At 42.5% G+C, this 25,302-nt stretch overlaps 1 protein-coding gene across 3 annotated transcripts; it reads right to left on the minus strand.

Annotated features, from left to right (window-relative positions):
- Positions 1 to 955: 955 nt before the first annotated feature.
- PLP2 (proteolipid protein 2) lies at positions 956 to 24,980 on the minus strand. Of its 3 annotated transcripts, none has more exons than XM_032208991.1 (5): positions 24,646 to 24,980; positions 12,556 to 12,711; positions 11,123 to 11,218; positions 7,887 to 7,977; positions 956 to 2,859 (listed from the first exon to the last, which is right to left on the minus strand). In XM_032208991.1, the coding sequence occupies exons 1-5, from the start codon at positions 24,733 to 24,735 to the stop codon at positions 2,840 to 2,842; spliced, it is 453 nt and encodes a 150-aa protein (XP_032064882.1). In that variant the 5' UTR covers positions 24,736 to 24,980; the 3' UTR covers positions 956 to 2,839. The 3 variants fall into 3 exon arrangements, with proteins under 3 accessions (XP_032064882.1, XP_032064883.1, XP_032064884.1); XM_032208992.1 differs by lacking the exon at positions 24,646 to 24,980 and adding an exon at positions 22,137 to 23,194; XM_032208993.1 differs by lacking the exon at positions 24,646 to 24,980 and adding an exon at positions 20,145 to 22,124.
- Between the last annotated feature and the right edge of the window lie 322 nt (positions 24,981 to 25,302).

The following is a 25,302-nucleotide window of genomic DNA, read 5'->3' on the forward strand; positions in this document are numbered from 1 at the left end:
GAAATGGACAAAAGCAGATCAGTAGATAAGGATTATGGAACCTATCATCTGGAAATCAATAGGGCATCTAGTTGGTTATCCTTGACTTACATATTAGGGACTGGCAAAATTTAGGGCGTACACCATAGGTTTCATTTGTTTCATATGTCAACACAACAGAAAAATAAACTTATTTTCAGCTGTCATGATCAGATTGGGCTTGGGGAGGTCAGCCTAAAAGAGAATTTGGAGACCGTTGCACACGCAGAAACACAACATAGTATTATGTTCATCTTCTTGTCCTACCTTAGACAAATTGGGAACAGGATATATTATTTCATTGCAACTTAGTCAATCCATCTAATCCATCACTGAAATAGAATGCTGTGAGCTATCCTCTTCCTAAAAAAACTCAGAAGTAAAATGTTTTGGATTTGACTCTTCTACCAAGTCTGCCAAATATACCCTTGGTGAAAAACAGAAGCTGGTTTTGGGAAGATTGGGTAGCAGAATCTGCACACATTTGAACTCAGCAGGGTAGAAGGTAACAAACTTTATTTTAAATAAATGAAAGTTGTGACTTGTGAGATGCCACTTATTTGGTAGAACTCCCAAAACCTGGAAATATAGCGATTACACTACACTAAAGATGCAGAGAACTTCTTTTAGACGATATGTTTGAACTATTTAGTTGCTGACTGAAGGTCTTTATCTGATCAAATCCTTGGTGGTTTTGTGGATGCAGCACTTGCTTTGTGTATATTGACAGCCGAATCACTTCTATTTAAATGTGAGACGAGAGGAAGTAGAGAAAAACATAATTTAGACCTTATACGGATGAGCATTTTTATTAAGCCAGACTCCTTTTCCTAGGTGGAGAAGTTTCACAGATACCTTTAATTATACCAACCATTCTCTACAGCCAAGATTGCACGAAAGAATTATGACAGTGGACATCTAGTAAACAGACTTCATACCAATTCAGATATAGTTTATTTGCATCTTAAAACTATTTTATTTCTCCAGCAAGCACAAAATAAAGCCAAGCTGCCCAAGATCCAACAGGAGAAAACTGGACAAGAGATGGCAGTAGACATGCTCCTTTCTCTTCTATCTTTCCTACCAATGCAGACAAAGTGTTCTAAGCTTAAGGCAATGATATACATTCCACAGAAGAAAATCAGGCCACTTATGTGTCTCCTTATAGATCACTGGGGCCCTAGCCAAGGCTGTATTTTGTACTACACCAAAATAATTACATAAAAAATACCCAGAAATCAGCACCAAGGTGAGCCAAGTTTTCTTCTTTGGGAAAAAAATTGGCCTTTTAATAAGTATATGAGTGCATAACTCAGACGCGTCACTGGAAGGCAAAATCACAAAACTCTGTCACTTATTTTGGCCACCTCATTGGGGGTTGGGGGGAATTCGCTGGCGAAAGCAATTATGCTTGGAAGAATTAGTGGTGAAAGGAACCAGGCCACAGAAGAACATGGTGGCTGGACACCATCAAAGCTGACAACCAGCCAAAGCATAGGGAAAAACTCAAAAGAAATAGTGCAAGATCAGAAAATGTGGAGAGACCTGGCCCACAGAAATGCCATGAGTTGGACACGACTGAATGGATGACCTCATCATCAAGTATATGAATTTGAATATTTTATATAGAAGTTTGCTGTGCTTCCTCTTTTTATATAAAATATATATCTACAAAATAGGGCAGGGTAATGAACTCTGCCTGGCACCAGAGTCTTAAGCCCTGGAAGTGTAATTCAGAAAAGTTTTCCTTAATCTGGAAAGTTTCAGTAGCTCATCACCAAACAACCATAACTTTTTCCACTTGATCACAATGACCGAACATACACACAACCCTTCTCCGTAACCTAGTGCCTTTTTTTAAAAGACTGGGGTTCCCTAAGAGAGAGAAGATTAGGGGAGAAAATAAATGGTGTAGAAAAAGTTACTAAGGTAGGATGCCTTTTAAGTGCTTGCTTTATTTTTTAAAAAATCATTTATCAGAAATGGGAATTTAAGATGGCTTAGTGAAATTTCAAACAGCTTTTCATGGAGCGGAAGCAGAGGTGATATTCACCCGAACCGGTAGTGGAAATTCTGGGTGAATCTGTCCACGCGCCCCGGCTCTATACTGTCCTATTTAGGCACATTTTCACGCTGTGCGCATGCATGCAAAGGCTGAACACATGCGCAGAAGGCTGAACGCATGTGTGAACGGGGCCCACGGAAGCAAAGGGAGCACCGGTCGTGCGCTCACATTTGCGAATCGGTAGGGAAAGTAAGTGAATACCACCCCGGGGTGGAACGCAAGCTCTTCAAAAGTTACAAAATTTGAAAAAGTCCTATTTGATAGATTTCAAAACAGTGGCTTCTTATCTAGAAAATCTGGATGCAAGCAGCTGAAGTCTGCAGGGCAAACAGAGGCCCCAAAAGAGAAGGTCCCTTTGTACTTTGCTGTCATTGTCTACTAATAGGACTAAAAATGTAAAGGCTTAATTTTCTTTGCATCTCAACCAGAGAGTAAATGGAATTACTCTCAATCAGATGCAGCCAATAGTCACAAACCTATGAAATCCATTTTACTGGGGCTTTGCAATTTTCCTGGAGGATTCCAGAGTCGCCCTTCTCTTCCGTTGCTGGAACAGTTTCATAAAATGGAGACAAGAGGAAAGGACCTGCCAATTCAGGCGACAATCTGTCCTACGGAGCACCCAAGGAAAACAAGATTGTGGTGTTGTCAAATTGATACGGGGAGGTGGTCTCTTGGGGACAGATCCCATAGAAGGCAATAGGAGATGGGTCCAGTGTGGTGTTTTGTCTTGAGGTGAAAGAGGGATGGTTTTCTTCAAATCCCTTCTGTAGGCTCTGTAAAAAGCAGATACAGGACAGACAGATATTAAGCAAAGTTATTCTTGTAATTTACTTGTTCTTGCTAGGGAAGACGAGAGCTGCTGTCCGTCGATTCTAATTCTAGCTAGAAGCTATTAATTGCTATTCATCACCATCCCATCCCTAGGAATAAATAAGAAGCTGTAACATTGCTCCCTGCTTTGCAACTGTCAGGAAAACAGTGAAAGAACAGGGTATACGTTTTACAAATAAATACAATATGAATAATATGTGCCACTGAAAGGCCCAGAGATGGGGCCATGAAGATTATTATATGCTCCTGGAAAGACACTTTGACACAGATGCCAAAGGCTGGATTGATGAAATGACTCATTTCAGCCTTTGAATGGTCTCTCTCTTTAACCGGAAGACTGGACAATGGGATTCTATGCAATTCAGGTTTTGCTCATCGTGTAAAAATTGAGCAGTAGTAATTTTTCCATTGATGTACTTAGTATTGTACCTGATTGCTGTATTTGATTTAATTTTGATTTAGCTTTTGATCTTTATTGTTGCTGGTTTGTTTTATCTGAATTTTTAAATGTTCTGTTTTATAAGTTTCCACATGTTCTGTTTTTGTTTTGTAGTTCTACAAATTAAAAAGATAATGGCAATACAATTACATTGTCTCATCTAAAAAAATCAAGGGAGGCAAAAATAGAAACGCTGTCAGACGGGCTGACACTAAAAATATCAGTATGAATGCATATATTTCTTTCCTATCATTTATAACCTTGCTCCTAGAGTCTAGGTAACTTAAAATACAGAAAATAAAACAAAACAAAAAACAAAATCAAGGTATTATATTTTTTTTAAAAAAATAATTACAACATTCATATTCTTCAGTTGTTAAGCTATAAATTGAATTGCGTTTGACTATCAGGGAATAATTTTTGAAATGAATATATATTAAGAATACCTTGCATTAAAAAGGCGCTAGCATTAAAAGATCTATTAAAAATAAAATGTAATGCCGGTAATTTAAAATGAAATGGATTCCCTGGATTCTTCTCATTTGGGATTTGGGCTGGAGAACACTGGCATTGGTTGGTGATCTGTGGCAGGACTGGCATAGTTTGAAAGTAACTTTCTTGGCTCTGCTGGATCTCCCCGCTGCCTTTAATATCCTAACTTATGATGTCTTTCTGGATTGGCCAAGTCCTGTTTTCTCCCTTCCTGAATGGGTGATTTCATTCGGTGGTGCAGAGGGAGAGGTCAAACGTATGGGCCTTGTTTTGTAGAGCGCTGCAGTGCTTAATCCTCTCCCCCATAGTATTTACTACATGAAATTGCTGGCGGAGGCCACCCACTTCATTGAGTGGAACCATCATCGATAGATTAATGATAGCCACATGTGTACATCCTTCCTGGGCTAAACAGAATATATATATTTGAGGTTCTCTTCTGCTTCCACCAGGGGAGAACCAGATTTAGACCTAACTCTAGCAAAAATGGAATGGCTTTTGATTCAGAAGCAGGGGATTTCAGCAGGAGTCCATCGTTAGCTCTGAATAGGGCTGTGGGTCCCCTTGGACCAGAGGTGGGTTCCTACCAGTTCGCACCTATTCGGTAGAACCGGTTCGTCAAATCTACCGAACCAGTTAGAAGAGGTTCCACCAGTGGACCCGGAAAGCAGGCCACACCTACAGAAGAGGTTCCAAAAATTTTTGAAACCCACCACTGGTCCTTGGATAGGATTATTCTACACTATCATGCTCATATTTATAAAACTCAGTGCCTCTGGGAAAGGTAAGGATGACTACTGCGTTTGTGGTGCAATCAGAACATTGCATGTGTTGAAATTGTTTTAACGCAAACCAAAGATGCCTTTTGAAAAACAAGTTTACATCCTATTCTTATGCATGCCAGTGCTGTGTGTGAGGTAATTTAAGGTGGTTCTGACAAGTGTCGTCGGCATCTTCATATCCGGTCACATGGGCGGCAAGCCACTCCCACCCGGTCACATGGGTGGCAAGCCACTCCCACAAAGGAGGCCACACCCACAGAGTAGGTTCAAACAATTTTTGAAACCCACCACTGCCTTGGACTCATGGTTCCTGCTCAAAGAGTGGATGGAAGTCATGTCTAGGAGAACCTTTGTGCATCTTGCATATCAATTGCAGGCTTTTGGGGAGCAAGGCATTTTGTTGACAGTCACACCCATCACTTCCCATTTGGATTATTACAGTTTGGTCTACATGGCCAGGGACCTGGATACCTGCGAGACCGTCTTCTGCCACATACCTCCCTTAGACCAATAAGATCGCATAGGATGGACCTTCTCCGGGTGCCTTCAGCGGGACAATGCCAGCTGGAGACACCTAGGAGTAGGGCCTTCTCTGTTGCCGCTCCAGCCCTATGGAATGAGCTGCCCCCAGAGATCCAGGCCCTACCTACTCTCATGGCCTTCCACAAAGCTATTAAAACCTGGCTTTTCCGGCAGGCCTGGGGCCGTTGACCTCTTGATTGAGGTCCGGCCCCTCTCTGATTGGGTGTATGTTGTGCTTTTTCTTAACTTTGTTGTGTCTCATTGTTTTAATTCTTTTTTAATAATTTTTCATTTCTGTAAGCCGCCCGGAGTTCTTCGGGATTGGGCAGCCTAGAAATTCAATAAATGAAATGAAATGGTCTACGTGAGGCTACTTTTGAAGATCATTTGGAATTGCAATTGGTCCAGTATGCAGCAGCCTGGGAATAAAAGGCACAACATTGTTCACTTGCTACTTCTATGGGAACACACCAGTCAGGTTCCAAGTATAATTCAAGGAGCTGATTGTTTATGTTCAAGACCTATTAGATCCCACAGAGTAGGCCTTCTCTGAATCCCATCTACCGGCCAATGCCGATTGGCTACCACCCGGAGGAGGGCCTTCTCTGTGGCTGCTCCGGCCCTCTGGAACGAGCTCCCCATGGAGATTCGGACCCTCACCACCCTTCAGGCCTTCCGCAAAGCCCTTAAAACCTGACTGTTCTGACAGGCCTGGGGTTGACGAGTTCCCGTCCCCGCTCGAACTGTGTGGTTGTTGATTGTTTTTAAATTCTTTTGTAGTTGCTTGTTTGTTGTTTTTCCCCTTGTCTGTATTCCCTCCCTTTGATTTGTGAGCTGCCCTGAGTCCCTCCGGGAATAGGGCGGCATATAAATGCAATAAAATCCAAATCCAAAGCTCTTCATGGCTTAGGACATATTCTTATATTCAACCTATGCTCAAGGCCACCAATTGCATGGGCTATAGCAGTGGTGGGATTAAAAAAAATATTTACTACCGGTTCTGTGGGCATGCCTCGATGGGTGTGGCATGGTGGGTTTGGCAGGGAAAGGTTACTGCAAAATCCCCATTCCTTCCTGATCAGCTGGGACTTGGGAGGCACAGAATAGATGAGGGCGGGACCAGTCAGAGGTGGCATTTACAGGTTCTCTGAACTACTCAAAATTTCCGCTACCGGTTCTCCAGGATTGGTCAGAAACTGCTGAATACCACCTCTGGACTATAGGGTAAGATCCAGGAGGCAGGGTTTGAATGGATCCTGGTTTGAGGAGGTGTTATGATCTGGGATCCCAAGGGGGATCCTTGTGGTAGCTCCATCCATGTGGGAAGAGCCTACTTCGAAAAAGAAGATCCGACCCATCCCTATTAATGTCCTGGCATTGAAGACTTGGGTCTTCCGGAGGACCAACAGGGATTATATGAGATGTTAACCCCTAAAGAGGTGGCACCACACATGTTGGGATGAGAATGAACATCAATGATTATTTGGTTATGATTTATCTTTTGATTTATTTTTTCATTACATTATCTGTTTCTAACTTTAATTATGAAGTTATTAATTAAAGGGACTTGAAATTAGAAGTGATGCAAGTGGCATAAATAATTAGCATATAGACATGATAGCTATTCTAAGATTGTATACTGAATGCATGATGAATTCCATTGCTTCCGTTGAATTCTCTTAACAAAATAATAACACTGGAGGTCTGCATCTGCGGAAATTATAGGCTTCAACTGTGATGAGAATTTCCATTGCTAAGCAAGGCAGTTGTTAAGTGAGTTGTGTCTGATTTTATGACCTCTTTTGCCAGGCTTATTAAGTGAATCGCTGTTGCTGTTAAGTAAATGATGTGGTCATTAAGCGAATCCAGCTTTCCCCTTTGGCTGCTTGTTGGAAAATAGTTGGGAAGGTTGCAAATGGCAATCATAGAGCCGAGGTGGCGCAGTGGTTAGGGTGCAGTACTGCAGGCCACTTTAGCTGACTCTGATCTGCAGTTCAGCGGTTCAAATCTCACCGGCTCAAGGTTGACTCAGCCTTCCATCCTTCCGAGGTGGGTGAAATGAGGACCCGGACTGTGGGGGCAAGTTGCTGACTCAATTTGCTAAAAAATTTGTAAACCGCTTAGAGAGGGCTGAAAGCCCTATGAAGCGGTATATAAGTCAAATAGATAGATAGATAGATAGATAGATAGATAGATAGATAGATAGATAGATAGATAGATAGATAAGAACCCAGGATGCTGCAACCATTACAATTACATGCCTGCTGCCAAACACCCAGGTTTTGATCTGGGGACAATGGGGATGCTGCAACATGTTGTAAGTTTGAGTGATCATTAATTGAATGGTTGTAAGTCAAGGACTACCTGAATGCTACCAATCCATATTCTTAAAACCACTGGACTTGAAGCAGAACTCCTCAATCACCCACATTGCTCAAAGGGCACTGGAATGCAACAGAGTCATCCTAAATCATGCAGATGTTCTAGAGCCAAGTTTAAGAAAAAGAACAGCAAGAGAAAACAATTCCTTTGGGAGGATCTCATTTCCACTACTGGATTTAGCAACAAGTGGTATACCTAGTTCTGAATACAGAAATCTACAGTGGAAATCGGTATACCAGGACCGTCTCCAAAAGCAAACTTTTGAGGATCTGATTGATGCAAGAAAGAAAAGACATCTAGAAGCCACTTAGAAATGTTCACCTTCCCAATGCCTTCACCCCAGAAGACCTACCGGAAGGAGCTGCTGTATGGGATTTCCTGAGAGTAGGCAAGATGGTATATGCATCATAGGCAAAGAGGATTCCAGTCAGAATTGAAGCCACCTATTGAAAAACAATGCAAGTTTAGTTTGGGGACTCAGGACTCCGCCCCCCCGCCCCCCAATAATACCGGTAGGCTGAAAGTTTTTCTAGATGCACAACTCATGCTACCAATTAAATACATTTGGGAGTTAATTAAGCAATGAGAAAACAACTGAGAATTATATGTAACAAATGAAGTTATCTGGACCTGACATGATAGCAGTATTCAAATATTTCAGGGGTTGCCACAAAAAAGAGGGAGTCAAGCTATTCTCCAAAGCACCTGAGGGCAGGAAAGAAGGAATGAATGGGAACTAATCAAGGAGAGAAGCAACCTAGAACTAAGGAGAAATTTTGTGACAGTGAGAACAATTAAGTAATGGAACTACTTGCCTCCAGAAGTTGTGAGTTCTCCAAAACTGGACATTTTAAAGAAGAGATTGGACAGCAATTTGTCTGAAATAGTATAGGGTTTCCTTCCTGAGCAGGGGGCTGGACTAGAAGACCTCCAAAGTCACCTCTAGCTTATTCTATTCTATTCTATTCTATTCTATTCTACTCTACTCTATTCTTCTTCCTATAAAATTGTGAAGCATGATAAAATCTTGAGCCAGAAACAACCTGCAGATAGAGGGTATTATTTGTAGTAGGTATTTGTAGTAGTATTTGTGTCAGGCCTGCAATTATATTCCTTTTAGAATTTGGGCCTGCTACACTTTCTCTTATTTCATTATGCTGTTTCATTAGTATAGTCGATGGGAGGGGGGAATAGAAAGGAGTAGGATTGTGGAATGTATTGTTTTCATTCTTTTCTAGAAAGCCAAGGTCATCTTTTGTCTCCGCACCTTTCCACTGGACCGGAAGCAGCTGGGTGGAGGTGCTAGCATGAAAGAAGCTGATTGGACCATGTGATGGATTTGTGGGTGTAGGGACAAGATCATGAACTTTTAACTGGGTGGAATTCTGATGTAATTTCCAGAATTGGGATTTACACAGATGTGCTAAGATGTCTGATTTATTAAATTGGAACTTTAAGGATCGTTTTGCCTTGGACTCTGATTTAATTCTACATGATACTTGAGAGACCGCCTCCTGCCAATTACCTCCCTTCGACCAATCAGATCCCACAGATTAGGCCTCCTCCGGATACCATCAGCTAGTCAATGTCGACTGTCGACCCTCCGGGGGAGGGCCTTTTCTGTGGCTGCTCCGGCCCCCTGGAACGATCTCTCCATGGAGATTCAGACCCTCACCACCCTTCAGGCTTTCCGCAAAGCCATCAAGACTTGGCTGTTCCGGCAGGCCTGGGGCTGATGAGTTCCCAGCCCCACTCGAATTGCTGATTGTTGTGTAGTTTTTAATTTGTCTTTGTATCCTGTTTGTCTCATTTGTTTTTGTATTGCCCCCTTCCCCATGTGTTTGTTCGCCGCCCTGAATCCCCCAGGAAGAGGGCGGCATACAAGTATAATAAATATAAATACAAATACTTGGAACGCTGACAATTTGTAGTATTTGTAGTAGGTATTATTGTAGCAGCTGCTTTTTGTAATATACAGGTAGTCCTCAATTTAAAACCCATTGTTAAGTGACAGTTCAAAGTTACAATGGCACTTAAGTAACTTCTGACCATTTTCAACCCTTGCAACCATTGCCACATTCCCATGGTCTCATGATCAAAATTTGGGCAGTTGGCAACTGGCATGTATGCATGACAGCTACATCATCTCTGGCTCGTGTGATCAGAGTTTCTAATCTTCCCAGCTGGCTTCCGACAAGCAAAGTCAATGGAGGAAGCCAGATTATAAGCAATAGCAATAGCAGTTAGACTTATATACCGCTTCATAGGGCTTTCAGCCCTCTCTAAGCGGTTTACAGAGTCAGCATATCGCCCCCACAGTCTGGGTCCTCATTTCACCCCCCTCGGAAGGATGGAAGGCTGAGTCAACCTTGAGCCGGTGGGATTTGAACCGCCGAACTGCAGATAGCAGTCAGCTGAAGTGGCCTGCAGTACTGCACCCTAACCACTGCGCCACCTCGGCTCTTAACAATCTTAATAACTGCAGCAATTTGCTTAACAGCTGTGCAAAAAGGTTGTGAAATGGGGAACAACTCACTTAACTGCTAAGCAAGTTGACCTTCCTAGCAATGGAAACTTTGGGCTCAGGTACGGTTGTAAATTGTGGACAACCTGTAGTCTCATTTTATTCCAATGCTTTGAGTACAGGTAGTCCCACCTCCCCACCCTTAAAGTAACTACTCTTTTAATTTTGCCAAAATATGGCCTTCTCACATGATAGGGTTTAAACAATGTGCTGTATTATGGTATGACCACAATAATAAAAAGGTTCCACCACAAAACCGCGGTAGACTAAAGCGCGTGTGACCAAAGCGCAGTGACAAAACCGCACCGTGAAAACCGTGCGACAACAGCGCGCCGACAACAGCGCGCCGACAGAAGCGCGCTGTAACATAACCCTAAAAATAACCCTAAACCTAACCCTAAACCTAACGCTAAACCTACCCTAAACCTAACCCTAAACCTACCCTAAACCTAACCCTAAACCTAACCCTAAACCTTACCTTAAGTTAAATCGCGCTTCTGTCGGTGCGCTGTTGTGGGCGCGCTGTTGTGGGTGCGCTTTTGACATCGCGGTTTTAGCGCCGTGGTGTTGTCGGCGCGCTTTTGACGTTCGCGGTTATGTCGTGCCACGAATAAAAAAATATACTAAAAAAAGAAGCTATAATAGCCTGCTTCACTGGTAACACTGACATAAACCTTTGTGTTCATTGTTTGGTCTTAATGCAAGATGTGAACTGATTCCTATGTCTTGCCAGATTCTGTTCTTTTTTAATTGCCCTATTTTTTTAAAGAAGCAGTGAAAAATATGTGAGCCCCATAAAATGCTGAACTGCAATTCCCAGCAGTCTCAGCCAGCACGGTTAGTGGCAGCTGATTCTGGGAAATGTAGTTTTGGGAGGAGTACCCCAAAGGTACTCCCACTCTTGCTACTACAGCATTCTCCAGCTAATGTGATCCCGGAATAAGCAAGCCTCGCCTTGTTTAATGCATGTTCTTGGATTTTCAAAATTCCTGCCGAGTCACCATTCTAGCTTCCTTTCTCCACTCCCTCCACAAATTTGCCCCACCGGCAGATATGATACTTACCGCCCCAGCAATGGCTCCTCCATCTGGGCGGCTAAAGAAGACAATGATGGCAGTGATGAGAAAAGCCACTGCTCCAATGAGAGCCCGGACAAAAGTCTTTGGAGAAGCAAGAAAAAGATTAATCTTGGTGGAGTCTGAGTTAGGCTTTAAACGGATCTAGTCAGGACACAAAACCAACCACTATATGTGCCTACTCAGAATTAAATCCCGCTTGGAAATCATGTTTGAATGCACCACATCTGAAACATGGATTCCTCTTAACATAAGGTCTTTCATTACTCAGGTGGAAATTAATGCAATTCTTATTTTATTATTTATATTGGGCTGATGATTGCTGTTGATATTGAAATATTATTTGGATATTAGCAGTTAGCAATAGCAATAGCAGTTAGACTTATATACCGCTTCATAGGGCTTTCAGCCCTCTCTAAGCGGTTTACAGAGTCAGTCTATTGCCCCCACAGTCTGGGTCCTCATTTCACCCACCTCGGAAGGATGGAAGGCTGAGTCAACTTTGAACCGGTGAGATTTGAACCGGTGAGATTTGAATCGCTGAACTGCAGATAACAGTCAGCTGAAGTGGCCTGCAGTACTGCACCCTAACCACTGCGCCACCTCGGCTCTAATTAATAATATATTAATAGTGGTTGGTAATTTATAAAACGATATAGCATATATCAACTACTTAAACTAATTAAAAGTTCTTGGGGTGATGCCTTTTTAAATAGTAGCACAACCCCTTGAGCAGAGAGGTAAAGGTAAGATTGTAATCTTACATCCTCAACTGGATCTGATACAATGCTGTACCAAAACTTCAATATAAGTGCCTTCAGATTCTCATCTTCATATTACACCAGGGATGTCCAAACTTGGCAACTTTAAGACTTGTGGACTTCAATTCCCAGAATCCCCCAGCAGCATAACAGAATCATTATGCAAAAAAATAAAAAGACAACAACAAGCAAATTAATGCAAAAATGCTTCCCTATGACCACTTTACACAAATGCCAGCTAACGACTGTCTTCGCAGGTGGACATTCTTACTGGCATTCACACAGTCTGAGCAATCAGTTGTATCATATAATGTCTTGCAAAATGTAATCTGCCCATGTAGTTGAGATATCCAGGGAGGGACCTATGGAGGGTCCTTTGCCCTCAAGATTCATGGGATATGGACCTTCCTGAGGGTAGACCCAAGTTATGGATCACCTTGGTCCAGAAGGACAGATGGCAGCTTCCTTCTTGCTTTTTAAAGATGTTGCTCCATAGCTTGCTTTGGGAGACCATCATGGTTGAGTGTTATTATTTTAATAATGTTGCACGGAGTCTGTATGGATCAAGGGATGGGTGCTAGACATATTGTTAAATAAATAATATTGAGAGAGATACATACATATAAGAATCCCTCACCTCACCCCAGAACCAAAACTTACCGTCCATCCCCAGTGGATGAAAGCCAATTGGAGGTGTAATCCTAACATGAAGATGATAAACAGGACAACGCAGTAAATCAGTATGAAGACCGCCAAACCCGTGTAGCCAAATGACGAGGATGCCCCATAGCAGATAATGATGACGATACATGCAATCTAGGAGAGGAGAAATACTTGTCAAAGAGCAGAAGGGGGGAGGAGAAACACTGAAAGAAAATAATGCAGTAAACGTGGCTGATCTTTAAAAAGCTAAGCAAGGGCTCTCCATGAATGAGAGTCCACCAGAAGGTTTCAGGCAGTGGTGGGATTCAGCAGTTCGCACTTCGGGAGAACCAGTTGTTAACTTTCTGAGCAGTTTGGTGAACTGGTTGTTTGAAGGGCAGAGATGACGGCAGAGAACCAGTTGTTAAATTATTTGATCCCACCAGTAGTTTCAGGGCTGGAAAGTTGAAAAGCATCCTAGAAGGTTGCAATATCCCACTATTTTAGATATTGTTGGCAAAATAATTACATGTATAAATGAAAAAAAAAAGTTCTGAAGAGTTGAATTTGACTTGAAGATTTTACTTAGCTACAACTAGACACATACAAAAATCTCTACCTTTAACAGAGAAATGTTAGGAAAAAACATTAACAATTCAATGGATGCTTAGCCTCAAAAGGCAACACACACTGGAGTGGGGGAGAGACAGGGAGAGGGAGAAGGAGGGAGAGAGAGAAGACCTGTGCAGAAATCTTAGGCCACCATTAGTTTTGTTGTTGTATATTATTATACCATTGTAGCAATGGTATAATGACCATATATACAATAATTACGGGGTGTCTCATTCTCCTTATTAGAATACAACCAAAAAATACAGGAAATATGTGTGCAGCATTCAAAAACAATAAAAATTAGAAAAAGCAGCTTCCATAGGCCAACGGGGCAAGTATTTAGTATGCCCTCCCCCTACACTTAATAGTAGCAGACACCTGACTCCTGTAAACCTACTGTAAATGGAATGGAACCCTAAGAACAGCCATTGTGGACATCTCTGTGTCCTACTACTGGTAGTTCATGCCAGAATAGCAATAGCAGTTAGACTTATATACCGCTTCATGGGGCTTTCAGCCCTCTCTAAGCGGTTTACAGAGTCAGCATATTGCCCCCAACAACAATCCGGGTCCTCATTTTACCCACCTCGGAAGGATGGAAGGCTGAGTCAACCCTGAGCCGGTGAGATTTGAACAGCCGAACTGCAGAACTGCAGTCAGCTGAAGTAGCCTGCAGTGCTGCATTTAACCACTGCGCCACCTCGGCTCTTAGCTGCAAAAAGAATGACTGCAGTGCAAAAAGATCTATTACACCAGGTTTGTGCAAGACGTACTTGAGCATTTTACATGTTGTATGAATGTGATTTCCTGGAAGTTCGCTAATACGACCAACTTTCAATCATATCGTGCCAGTCAAAATGCCAAAGACCACAGACTTTTGACAGGCATAAAGTCACACTTTTGCATCAGCCACCGCCACTCTGAAAGGGAAATCAACCAACTGCAGTAGATATTCAAGATATGACATTCAATACCGAAAAATAATTGCTAAAATAACAAATCTAATAGCCGCCTAAGACTTTTGCACAGTACTGCATATATGTGTGTTTGTGTGTGTACACACACATATTGTGGGGAAAGGACAACCAGATGTGATTTAACCAAGACTGTATAGGCCTCACAATCATAGTAGGCTTCAAAAGAATAGCTAACTTGAAGTGTCAGCTAGAATGATTGCCTAAGAATAAAGCAATATTGTAATCTGCCATACTAGTGCAATTTTATAACATATATTTGCTAAGTAAGATCCCGGTAGTTTCAGAAGCTATTTTGGAATGAAGTATTAAGAAACTGTTTGGGGACTGTTTGGAAACTGAAATAATATTTGCTGGAGATAGCTATGAGTCTGGGCGTGGTGTAGGTTAACTTCTGTACTATAGCTCTGAGTCTCTGCTGAACTAATCATCTGCTGAGCTCTGAAACTAAACTGGAAACCAATTTCTCATCTCTACCACGTTGGAAGAACCACTCTTGGTATTGTATACATATCTCATGTGTTATATGTATATAATGAGAAGTTAATGAATCCTGCTGAATCAGTTATCTGTGCGTGCTTTATAGATTTGATTTCTGCAACAAACTTTGTCAAAATTCCATTTCACTAAGGGGCCATCCGAAGAAGGTATAAAAGAAGGAGCTGGGTCTCAGCTCATGGCCACTGGCCGTAGCTATTCCTTGCTGGACCTAGCTATTGTCTCTGGGCCTAATTGTAATGGGTTATTGATGTAAGTAATGTTATGACAGCTGCTCATGTTCCAAATTGCTCATGAAATAAACCTCTGAATCTCAAAGTAAGAATTGGTTATTGTATTGCTGTCTTGTTTCTTTTACCAGATTCGTTTTATGGCAATATATACATAAATACACAATGTATATATTTGGCAAGGGGAAGAGTGACCAAAAACATTTCCTAAAATGACACTAGATAAAGTTTACTAGATCAGTAAAATACAGTCCTGTTTCCCCCTCTTATAGCTAAAGCATACCTTTCAGGGGTGGGTTGCTGCCAGCATTACTGTCAGTTTGGTGCGCGTGCAATTTTGTGCATGTGCTCTTGCTTCACTCATGTGCCAGATGCATGCTCCACCTGCGTGTGCAGTTGCCCATAAATAGGTTTGTGCATGCACAGAACATTAAAAAATGGGGGGGAACATGCCACGCCAACTGGAAACCAGTTTGGAGGTGTGGCAGGCCTGGGTCACTGTTGGTTCTGGCGACCCAGGCTGGCAAATCACTACTGGTTCGGCTAAACTGGTCTCAACCGGAAGAAACCCACCACTGATACCTTTGCTTTTGATACAGCCTATAAGGGGCTGCAATTTAATGCACTTCTTTGCTCATGCAAATACAGAAGGAAGTGTACAAAGATCAAACAGGCCTTGGAGCGTCATGGCAAAAGGCTGCTCTCTAAAACATAAATGAAGTCAGAATAAAGAGGGGAGCAAGGAATTTTTTATATTTGGTTTCATTCAAATTATACTGTTAACTAAGACATTTAATATGGTTACTTCCCATGCACACAGTAACTTACTTCTTTGTAATACAGTACTGTGATTTTATTTATTTGCCCAGAAGATGTATTTTTCAGTAGCAACCCCTTCACTATAGAATAGTTTATATTATGAGGTTGGATTAATTATTGCCCTCTTATTTCTTAGAATAATATTGAAACCAGAGTCATTTTTAATAGGACTTCTGGAAAGGAAGATATTTAATAAAGGACAGCAATTGGGTGTCCTTTATTAAATATAAAGCAATTTAAATGTAGCAATTTAATAAACACTATGGGTAACCTCTTATGGTTTTATGATATAAGAGTTGTAATGCTCCTAAGATTGTAATCTGCCTAAAGTTTGATGAATAGATGCATGCAACCTATTGTAGTACATACTTATGTACCTTAAAATCAATTGATTTGATTTTATTATATTTATATGCTGCCCTTTTCCCCCGAAGGGGACTCAGGGCGGCTCACAATTCAAATCAGGGAAGGGGGGTACAGACAGAAAATAAAAGACAAAACATAACAATACATAATTTAAAAACACACAACAGTCATACCATTGTTAATTGTTAATATTCCCCAAAGCATTGCTTCCACCTTTAGCTAAAATAACTTCAAAACAAAATATTAGGAAGCCATCCAGTCATCACTGAATTAGCCTATTGAAAAATATTTGGGTGCCTTTCCAAAGGCCAGGAATGAGTGTGGTCATTTATGTCATAATACTAACAGTGGTTAGAATACAGTATTGCAGGCTAATGCTGCCCACTGAAAAGATATGCTAATTGGCTCTCTCTAGACAAACGGCAGGGTAGGTAGTATCCTTACAATGATAGCTGGAATTTAGCAGCAACATATTTGGAAGCATGCCCAAAGGTTGTCTGCACTCCTGGAGCAAGAATTTCTGCACTCCTTAATATAGTGAGCAATGCAGTAATAGGTAGCATTGATCCACCAGATACTGCCTAACCAATTCCCAGCAGTTCCAACCCACATACGTAACTTGGAGTTGAAGTTAAATTACTGGTATATCTACTGGGCTATAGGTTACCTATTCCTATTTCGGGGATGCCTAGAGTTTCCAGGATGGGCCAGTTCTGCATAGTGGTTAAAGCACCTGGCTAAAAATTGGGAGACTGTTGAGTTCCACCTTAGGCATGAAGCCTCTCTCTTGGGCATGTCCCTCTCTCTTAGCCCTGGCAATGGGAAATCACTTCTGAAATCTTGCCAAGAAGACTGCAGGGATTTGTCCAGGTAGTCACCAGGAATCAAGGGCGGGTACCTGCACACACACACACACACACACACACACACACACACACACACACAGATACTATTTTGTCTTACTATCATTTGATATGAGTCTGCTTTTAATTTTTTTTTAAAGTCCTCTCTAGTTTTATTTGTATCTACTCATGAGGGAGAAAAATAAGCATCCCTTAAACTGAATTAATTCATGTTTCTGTTTATGTATATACTACACAGGACTCCTTCCAAAATGCTCCAAAGCAAATTGGGAAGTAACTGCAGTGCTGTGCCAGCTGCAGCAATTGAGAACCATGTTCGGTGGCTAAATCTGCCAAGTGGGAGCCTTGAAGACAAAAGCTCAATCCATTTCCTAGCATGCTGGCCAAAGGCTAGGCAGAAGCATGCAGGGGTCCTGTCATCACTGGGGCAACTGCTAAACAAACCAGGAATGTGCTACCACGTATGCCAGGCCAAGAATAAAATTTTAAAGAAACAGGAACTCATTTCAGGCAACTTGTGGAGGTGGAAAAGGGTAGGGATACAGTTGGCAAAAGTAACCTAGAAGCATAAAAATAAAATAGGAAAAAAAATGGCGATGAGATGCAGTGGATAGTTTGGGGCAGCATAATTGCTGAAAAATATTAGCTGTTAGATAAATATCTCTATTCTACATCTTATGACATCATTGTCAAGGAAAAACAAGCCACCCAAGTACCGAATGCATAATTTAATTGAATAATTTAATTCATGTTTGTCCTGGACTGAAAACTAGTTTGCCAACTATCTGGAACAGGCATATTTGACAGCAGTGTACGCTGTAGAAATCAGTCGATGAAACGTTCAGCACTGTTGCTTGTTCATCAAACTGTCTTTGAAGTCAAATTGGTTACTTAAAAAAAAAAAAAAAGAATCCAGGCTACCTCACGGAAAATGAAGAGCAAGTCACATTACTTTACCCACTGCCAAACCTAAACCAGATGCACATTATAAATAAAGAGGCATATCTGAAAAACTACGATTGAAAGGCTAACAAAGTGAGCTTCTATTTTGGGTTAATTTTCCGCCAGAGCTGCTTCGTTGCCTGCTATGAAATTTGTAAAACTCTTCCCCTTTGATTTACGGGGAAGGCAACTCCCGCTGTCTTGAAGAATCAGGAGACTGGGCTTTCCCAGTTATTTCCTTGCAACTGAACTTTGCAAGGTGTGGTGATAGGGAGGAGGCCAGTGACTCATTTCTGGATTCCAAAAAGATAGAGAAATCAGAAAATGACAACAAGAGTCATTTCCTCTCTTCCTGTGCAATTACAATAATTTACAGTACCACCTCGTTTTAAGATTTTAATGGAGATTTTAATGGTTGGTCTTAATGCATTTATGTTTTAAGGTGTATAGTTTTTATGTCTGTGAGCACCCAGAGGTCTGTGGTAAAATGGGTGGCTAGTAAATCTTCTGAATGAATGAATGAAATATATCACTGGGAAAAGATACGATAGGCACCATCATTTTATGTACTTCCACCCATTATAGCTGCCCACCTAATCAAGAGCTTAAGAGTCTTGAAAACTGAGTCAAATGTAGCAGAAGAAACAGCTGTAGATAACATAGTTACATGTTTGCAAACTGTAACTATGTTATCTATGTTTGCAAAATATGTAACTCTATGTAACTAGGATCATTCACTAGTTGCTAGATCAGGGGTAGTCAACCTTTTTATACCTACCGCCCACTTTTGTATCTCCGTTAGTAGTAAAATTTTCTAACCACCTGCCAGTTCCACAGTAATGGTGATTTATAAAGTAGGGAAGTCAATTAAATTAAAAAAAGGAAAGTGCTTCAGTATCGGACAAAACCCCTACCGCCCACCATGAAAGCTAGTGGGCGGTAGGGATCAGGTTGACTACCACTGTGCCAGATAAAGGATCTTTAAATATGTATAAATGAAAAGGAAGAGTTTACAGCCAGCAAGTTGGAGGGTTTTTTTTAAAAAGTATTTAAAAGGTTTAGCCATAGACATTTTAAATCTGTCTGGATTTTAAAATATTCAGTGGTAACTGGTTTGTCAAAGTAGCTGTTTTTTCTGTTCCTTTCACATTTTAATATGCTTTTTTTTCTTTTTAAAAAAACCTTAATTAACCTCAACACACATAGCACCCATCCCAAAAAAAAACCTGAGTCAGAAAAAAATGTGAAAATGCTGATGAGTTTTGTTTTTTAGTCAGACCCAACGTCTGATTAAAACCTGAGCATTGCTGGTATTTGAATTTTACACCACCCCCTATTAGATAATGCATAAAAAATGAATGTGATAGATCTGGGAAATTTTGATTTCATTTTTTCCATTCTTTGCAAACCTCCCCCACCAACTTACCAGTAAATGAATTTCTGTGGTTTAGGTACAGCCTCTTTTAATCACACTGTTCTTATTTGGAATTTTTTTAACCTTCCCTTATTTCAATATACTTCTATACTACGTGTGTGTGTGTAAACTATTTTTATTTCAGATTTGAATTGCAAATAAATGCATATGAATTTATTTGTGTATTTGGGGGATGAGAATGATCATTTAGGAACTGAAAACTGCTGCTTTGCTCATCTCACATGAACAAAATGACTGGAAAAAACCTTGATTATCTTGATTTGTACATCTTGAACTGCACAGTACAGTAGGGTGTGGTACAAGTAAGGAGAAAAAAAACCTTCCCCTTTTTCTTTTCTAGGTCTTGTCAAAACCTGCTATTCCCAGCTCCAGGAAAAAAACAAAAACCCATCAGTCATTCCCAAACAGCAAAAACACCCAGCCTTGCAGGCATAGAGAGACACCCCATTCCTTAAGAATAAAATTCGGTTTATTGGTCAGGTGATATTTGTGCATTTCTTCACTAGCTTTCTCAAACAGATAACCACTGTAAACTGGGCAGACTTGCAGAAGATTTGCAGGTCTATATCCGCATCAAGCAAAAAGCTTTAGTAGTCTCGATCTCTCAGCCGAACCGACTTCATAAACTTGTTGTAAGCACAAGCATTCTAGCTACAGATTCTTTTATAAATCATGCTAGGCCTTCGTTTGCTTTAATAATGCTTGATTTATATATAACATTGCCAAGAAAAACTGCACATATGTGTCAGTTGTGTCACCAAGAGCCAAATTTGACTGAAAAGAAACATTATCTTTTAAGCCATAAAGCCTGGTTTATAAACTAGAGTGCTTGGCTTGCTACATTAAGCTAAGCCAAAAGTAAACATACGCATAAAGTAGGAACCCAGCCAGTGGATTCTGCCTTAAGCATTGGAGGGAAGCTGAGGTGCACACACACTCAATAGGTGCTCTGAACCCTTGGAATAAAGAGAAATGCACACTTTTCAGTAGTTCTCAGGAAGCTTAATTTTTCAATAGTTATAAACTGATGGCTTTGGTCAAAAACAAATTAATTGGATTAAGACCCAGATTCCTGCTTGATACTTGTTGCTCTCATCCGGAAATCATTGCTTCAGTTAATTATTAATGAATGAATGTAATGAAGGCTACAAGGCTGGAAGAGAACCCAACCCAACTGTTCTGACAGATGAGGCAGAGCAAATGCTAACTCCACCGTGGAAAGAGGCACCTTGTCTGGTCCTATTATGAGAGGCAAAGGAAGGATTCTTTCCCATTCAGCTGGGTGTGCACATGTCCTTTAAGGCAAGGACAGGGATGCAGCACACAAGTATGGAGCACACACCCTTGCACACTGAGTATCTGGAGGGGTGAGGAAGCACCACCAGAAGTTGAGGAGCCAATTCTAAGCACATCACACCATTGAGCTGGCTGTATATATCACTGGAAATTAGAATTCAGCAACATCTTGAAGATTTCAGAATCCTCTCTCATCTACATAATAATTACGATAATTTACCAAGTAGGATTGGGTAATAAAATGTTACACTTTGGAATGTTCCAAGCAACCCTCTTTTGATTTGTCACCTCTTTTTCTCTGCCCGAGTGCACAATTTTGTCCCCATCCCAACCTGTCAATTCCTTTCCTCATGTTGGTTCTTTTCTATTGCATAATGATTCATACTCTTGAGCATGGATGCAAATAATATTTCTATGTTGAAATTTTAGTCAGTCATTTATCGATAAACATGCAGAATCATATTTTGTTACCCTCAAAATTTCAGTCTGGTCTTAATTTATACCTCGCAACTCAGTAAGATTTGAAGTTGCAAGATATTGCAAGTACAATTGTACATACAATTTTCCAATTACGACCAAACTTCACTTAAGGAAATATGGCCTGGTTCACAAATTATTTGGTTGATTGGACTTTGATTTAGTATGTTATATGAACAGAGACACTGAAATTTGTTAACTACAGTTATGTTTAGCATGGTCAAACAATGATGGATTTGCTCAGTGCAATACATGAACCAGGCCTATAAGAGACCATGCACAAACATATTCAAGAGATTGAAGACACAAACAAATGAACGTTAACACCTGCACCATTTCACACATTCATATTACCATTTCTTTTCTGAAAAACAACTGAAGTTCCAGATATCATTTATAATATGTATGCATCTTCTTATAGGTTGGCTCCCTTGCCAAAAAGAGCAGTTAGCTTTTTTTCCCCATTCTATACAGTAAAAGAAAATGAACCACAAATGCCCTGTTTTCACTGAGTCAGCCGAATTGAAATACCATTTTTCTCCAGATCCTCCTTTGGGTAAAGAATAATCAATTTAACATTCTCTGGAGGAAAACATTCCTTCTCATTCCTTTCAAATCACATCATCTACCAAAGATACAGGATCACATCTTATACTGTGAAATCGTACAGTTGCCTAAATTCCCCCAGGCAGTGGGGGAAGGGTTAGTTTGGGCCTCTAGCATAGGTGTGTGGTCTGTCTAGTAGTTTTTGGTTCTATCTTTGTTTTTATATAATTGTTTTGTTTCTTTGTTCTGCAGAGTTCTTGGATAGGTGGATGGCTACGTATGTTGTAATAATAACAGTGTAGACCCACCCGCCAATTTGATACCCTACCTTCCTGTAACCGCAAACAAAAAATGGATGGGTTTTCACATCATCCTAAATAGGTTCACACACCATTCTAAGCCATGTACCACAATGGCTCATAGTAATGTTGTACACATTTAGCCGCTGCAAACCACGATGGCAATATGCATTTGTGCCAAACATTGAACAAATCACTTTACTGAGTCAATGGGTTGTGTGAACCACGTCCATAAATCTTACATTTTTAATCTCTGTACGGTATTTGGAAAACGCTGGGGTTTTCATGAGCTTATACACATACAAGTTCCTCTCCTGTCATACATAAACACGACGTAGACCATATTATGGATTTTGAAAAACATTATTCCAGATGAGTCCACTTGAGCAGATGGTAACAGGGGACGCTGGGGAATTCTCAGCTGCAATTCGCCAGGCAATGGATAAAAAAAGGCAATACGTAATTGGTTAATTCAGTTTCACCCAGATGTAATGGCTTTAGGTAAATAAAAAATAAGCCGCATCCATTCCCATTAGGAACAGATTCAAAGCAGGCACAAAGTCCATCTGGAACCTAAACCAGGCAACAAAAAGTAAGCAGATCACTGGAAGAACTAGAAAAGATCACGTTACTGCTTCTTCCAGTAAGGGCTTTTAAGCACCTGTATAAAAAGCAGAAATTTAGTAACACTTCTAAGGAGACACAGTTTTGGGTGGGTGGATCCGTTCTGGGTTTATGGAAACACATGCGGACGTACAGGCGGCTCTGCCAGCGTGTCAAGTGGCAGGGCAACATCTTCGAAGAACTGCCTACAATCAGAGGCACCAATCGCGGCTTGCGATCTATGAAGCCTTCAGTCAGGAATTTAGTTTTTCCTTCAAGGGCCGGGCGGCAGGCCGGCACCCTTGCAGCAAAGCCAAACCGACGAACGGCTGCCTCTCCCGCCCAATGTAGCGCAACAGGGCTCCGCCTGTCTGTGCCCAAGGCAGGGCAGGACCCAGTGACTCACGCCAGGCTCGTTCAGCCGAGCGCGCACATGGCGCAACATTACTAGGCGAGGGGATCGGGGATGGAGTCGGCCGCGCCCAAAGGCCCTGAGCAGAGCCGGGCAGGGGAAACACAAAAACCGGCCGGCCGGAGGGTCGGCTTCCCACGACGTCTTTCAACTGCCCGCTGCGCAAACTCTCTCCCCTCCTCGTGCAAATCTCCCTTTCCGAAAACTCGTCGCGCATCTAGGAAGGGCGAACGCAATCTCTCCCCCCCCCCCACCTCCTCCTTTCCCCAACCGGACGCTTTTGGACACGTGGTGGGTTGCAACTTGCAAGAGGGGTGGTGGTGAAGAGGCGTAATCCGACGCAGCTCGAAAGGAATCGGGCCTGCTCCGTTCGGATTGCTGGTAAAATCGCATGGAAGGCACATTCCCCGAGACGCCCTGCACAGTCTCAAATTGAAATCGGACGACCGGAGGGAGGGGGGGAGAGAGAGGGAAGGCAGGGCTCGAAATGCAGGGAACTCTCCAGGCGCGGCGTTACGGTGGGTGGGGAGAGGAATCGCTCTCCACGCCCGTTCCTGTGTTTTTTTTTTTTTTTTTGCTCCACTCCGGCCAGTTGCGCCCCCTCCTTCCCTCTAGTTCAGTGTGTCTCAAACTTGGCGACTTTTAAGTCCTGTGGACTTCAACTCCCAGAATTCCCCAGCCAGCTGGGGGCTTCTGGGAGTTGAAGTCCACGGGACTTAAGTCGTCAAGGTTGAGAAACACTGAACTAGTTACATATCCCCCCCTTTTCCCGGACTCCGCAGGCCGAACCGGATAACCTAAGTCCGTCCTCCTCCAGCACCGCCCTCTTTAACTCTACCCTCGTAAAAAGTCGCCTTCTCTCGCGCCTAGGGCGTTTCCCGCTCGGCTCCGGAGTTTTCAAAGGCCCAACTTAGCTCTGGCGGTAAACAAAACTTGGCAGAGTTTGGAGGCTTCGGGTGGAAGAACAGCCCGAAAAGCAACCGCTTTCTCCCCCCCCCCCTTCAGTTCTCCTGCCGCCAAGAGCGGCTCCTGACCCAAAAGAAGAAGAAAAAAATTTAAAAAGGCCCCGCCCGGCGCAGCTGCTGTGGCTTCGTTTCTCCACCTTAATGGAAACCCCGTTCTCTGGAGGGGTGAGGGAGAAGGAAGCGAAACGCAAAAGCTCCCGGAGAGCGCTGAGGGCATTTTAAAGGAGATTCTCTCCGGATTCTCTGGAAGAAACTTCCCGCCTCCCACATTGCGGGCGAAGCCGAAGGGGCCACGCAGCTGCTCTGACGAGGCAGCTCGGGCCTCGCGTTCTTCGGGGGTGGTGGTGGTGGTTCTATGAGGGAAGAGCGAACGCCAGATTTCCCTTCCTCTTCTTTTATGCCGCTTTGCTTTTCACCGCTTCCTCCTCGGTTACCTCACAAGGGGCTGGAAGTGGAAGTGGGGGGGGGGGATACACACATAAGTAAGACCGAAGGTTTTAGGACCTAGATTGTTTGCGGGTGGGGTGGGGTGGGGTGGGGTGGGGTGGATGTCAATATGCCGACTCTAAACCGCTTACAGAAGGCTGCAAAGCGGTATATAAGTGCTACTTTCACGTGCTAAGCGCAAAGAAACGCCACCAACCGCAAACCCGCTCGGTTCCCCCCCCCCCAATCTCAGGGGCGCCCCGCCGTCGTCTTTGCCCTCCCCACCCCCGTCCTTCTTGCCCCTCGCGGCTCGCTCGCCCACCCTTCTCCCTTCCCCTCTCTTACTATTTCTGCGAAGAGTAACATCCCCCTTTGGGAGCGGATGAGGCTGGTAAACTGCTCCATGCACCCCTTGGAGGACCCGGACGACTCCATGGCAACGGCGGGATGCCCCTCTTAACGACGGGGGGGCCAAGCGTCGAGTTCCCCTTCTCTCTCTTTTTCTCTCTCTCTCTCTCTCCCTCTTTTCGCGACTCCGCTTGCAAACCAGTCGTGCGCGGGTTCGTTGAGCTGGGCGAGGGCGGGGAAGCCTGTGGGCGAGGTGTGGCTGCTGGGCACGGCTCGGGCTGGGTTTTTTTATTTTATTTTTAAACAGCCTCTGTTCCTTTAAGGACAGCCGGAGACGGGAATGCACTGGAAAAGCAAACCGAGGCACGGAAGAGGCGGCGGGGGCGTAGTTGCTGGAAGGAGCGCGATTCGGGGGGAAAAAAACGGCGGTTTCTGCTGCCTCCTCTGAATCCCCCTGGGACAGTGATGGGATTCAAAAAGTTTAAACAACCGGTTCTCTGCCCTAAAGATTTCTTCCAACAAACTGCTGAGAAAGTTAACAACCGGTTCTCCCAAAGGGGTGCGAACTGGCTGGATTTTTTATTTTTTTTAGATTTAGATTTTATTTATTATTTATAGGCCGCCCTTTTCCCTGAGGGGACTCAGGGCGGCTTA

The sequence above is a fragment of the Thamnophis elegans genome, chromosome 2, assembly GCF_009769535.1.
Source record: "Thamnophis elegans isolate rThaEle1 chromosome 2, rThaEle1.pri, whole genome shotgun sequence".
In the NCBI taxonomy this organism is placed as follows: Eukaryota; Metazoa; Chordata; class Lepidosauria; order Squamata; family Colubridae; genus Thamnophis; species Thamnophis elegans.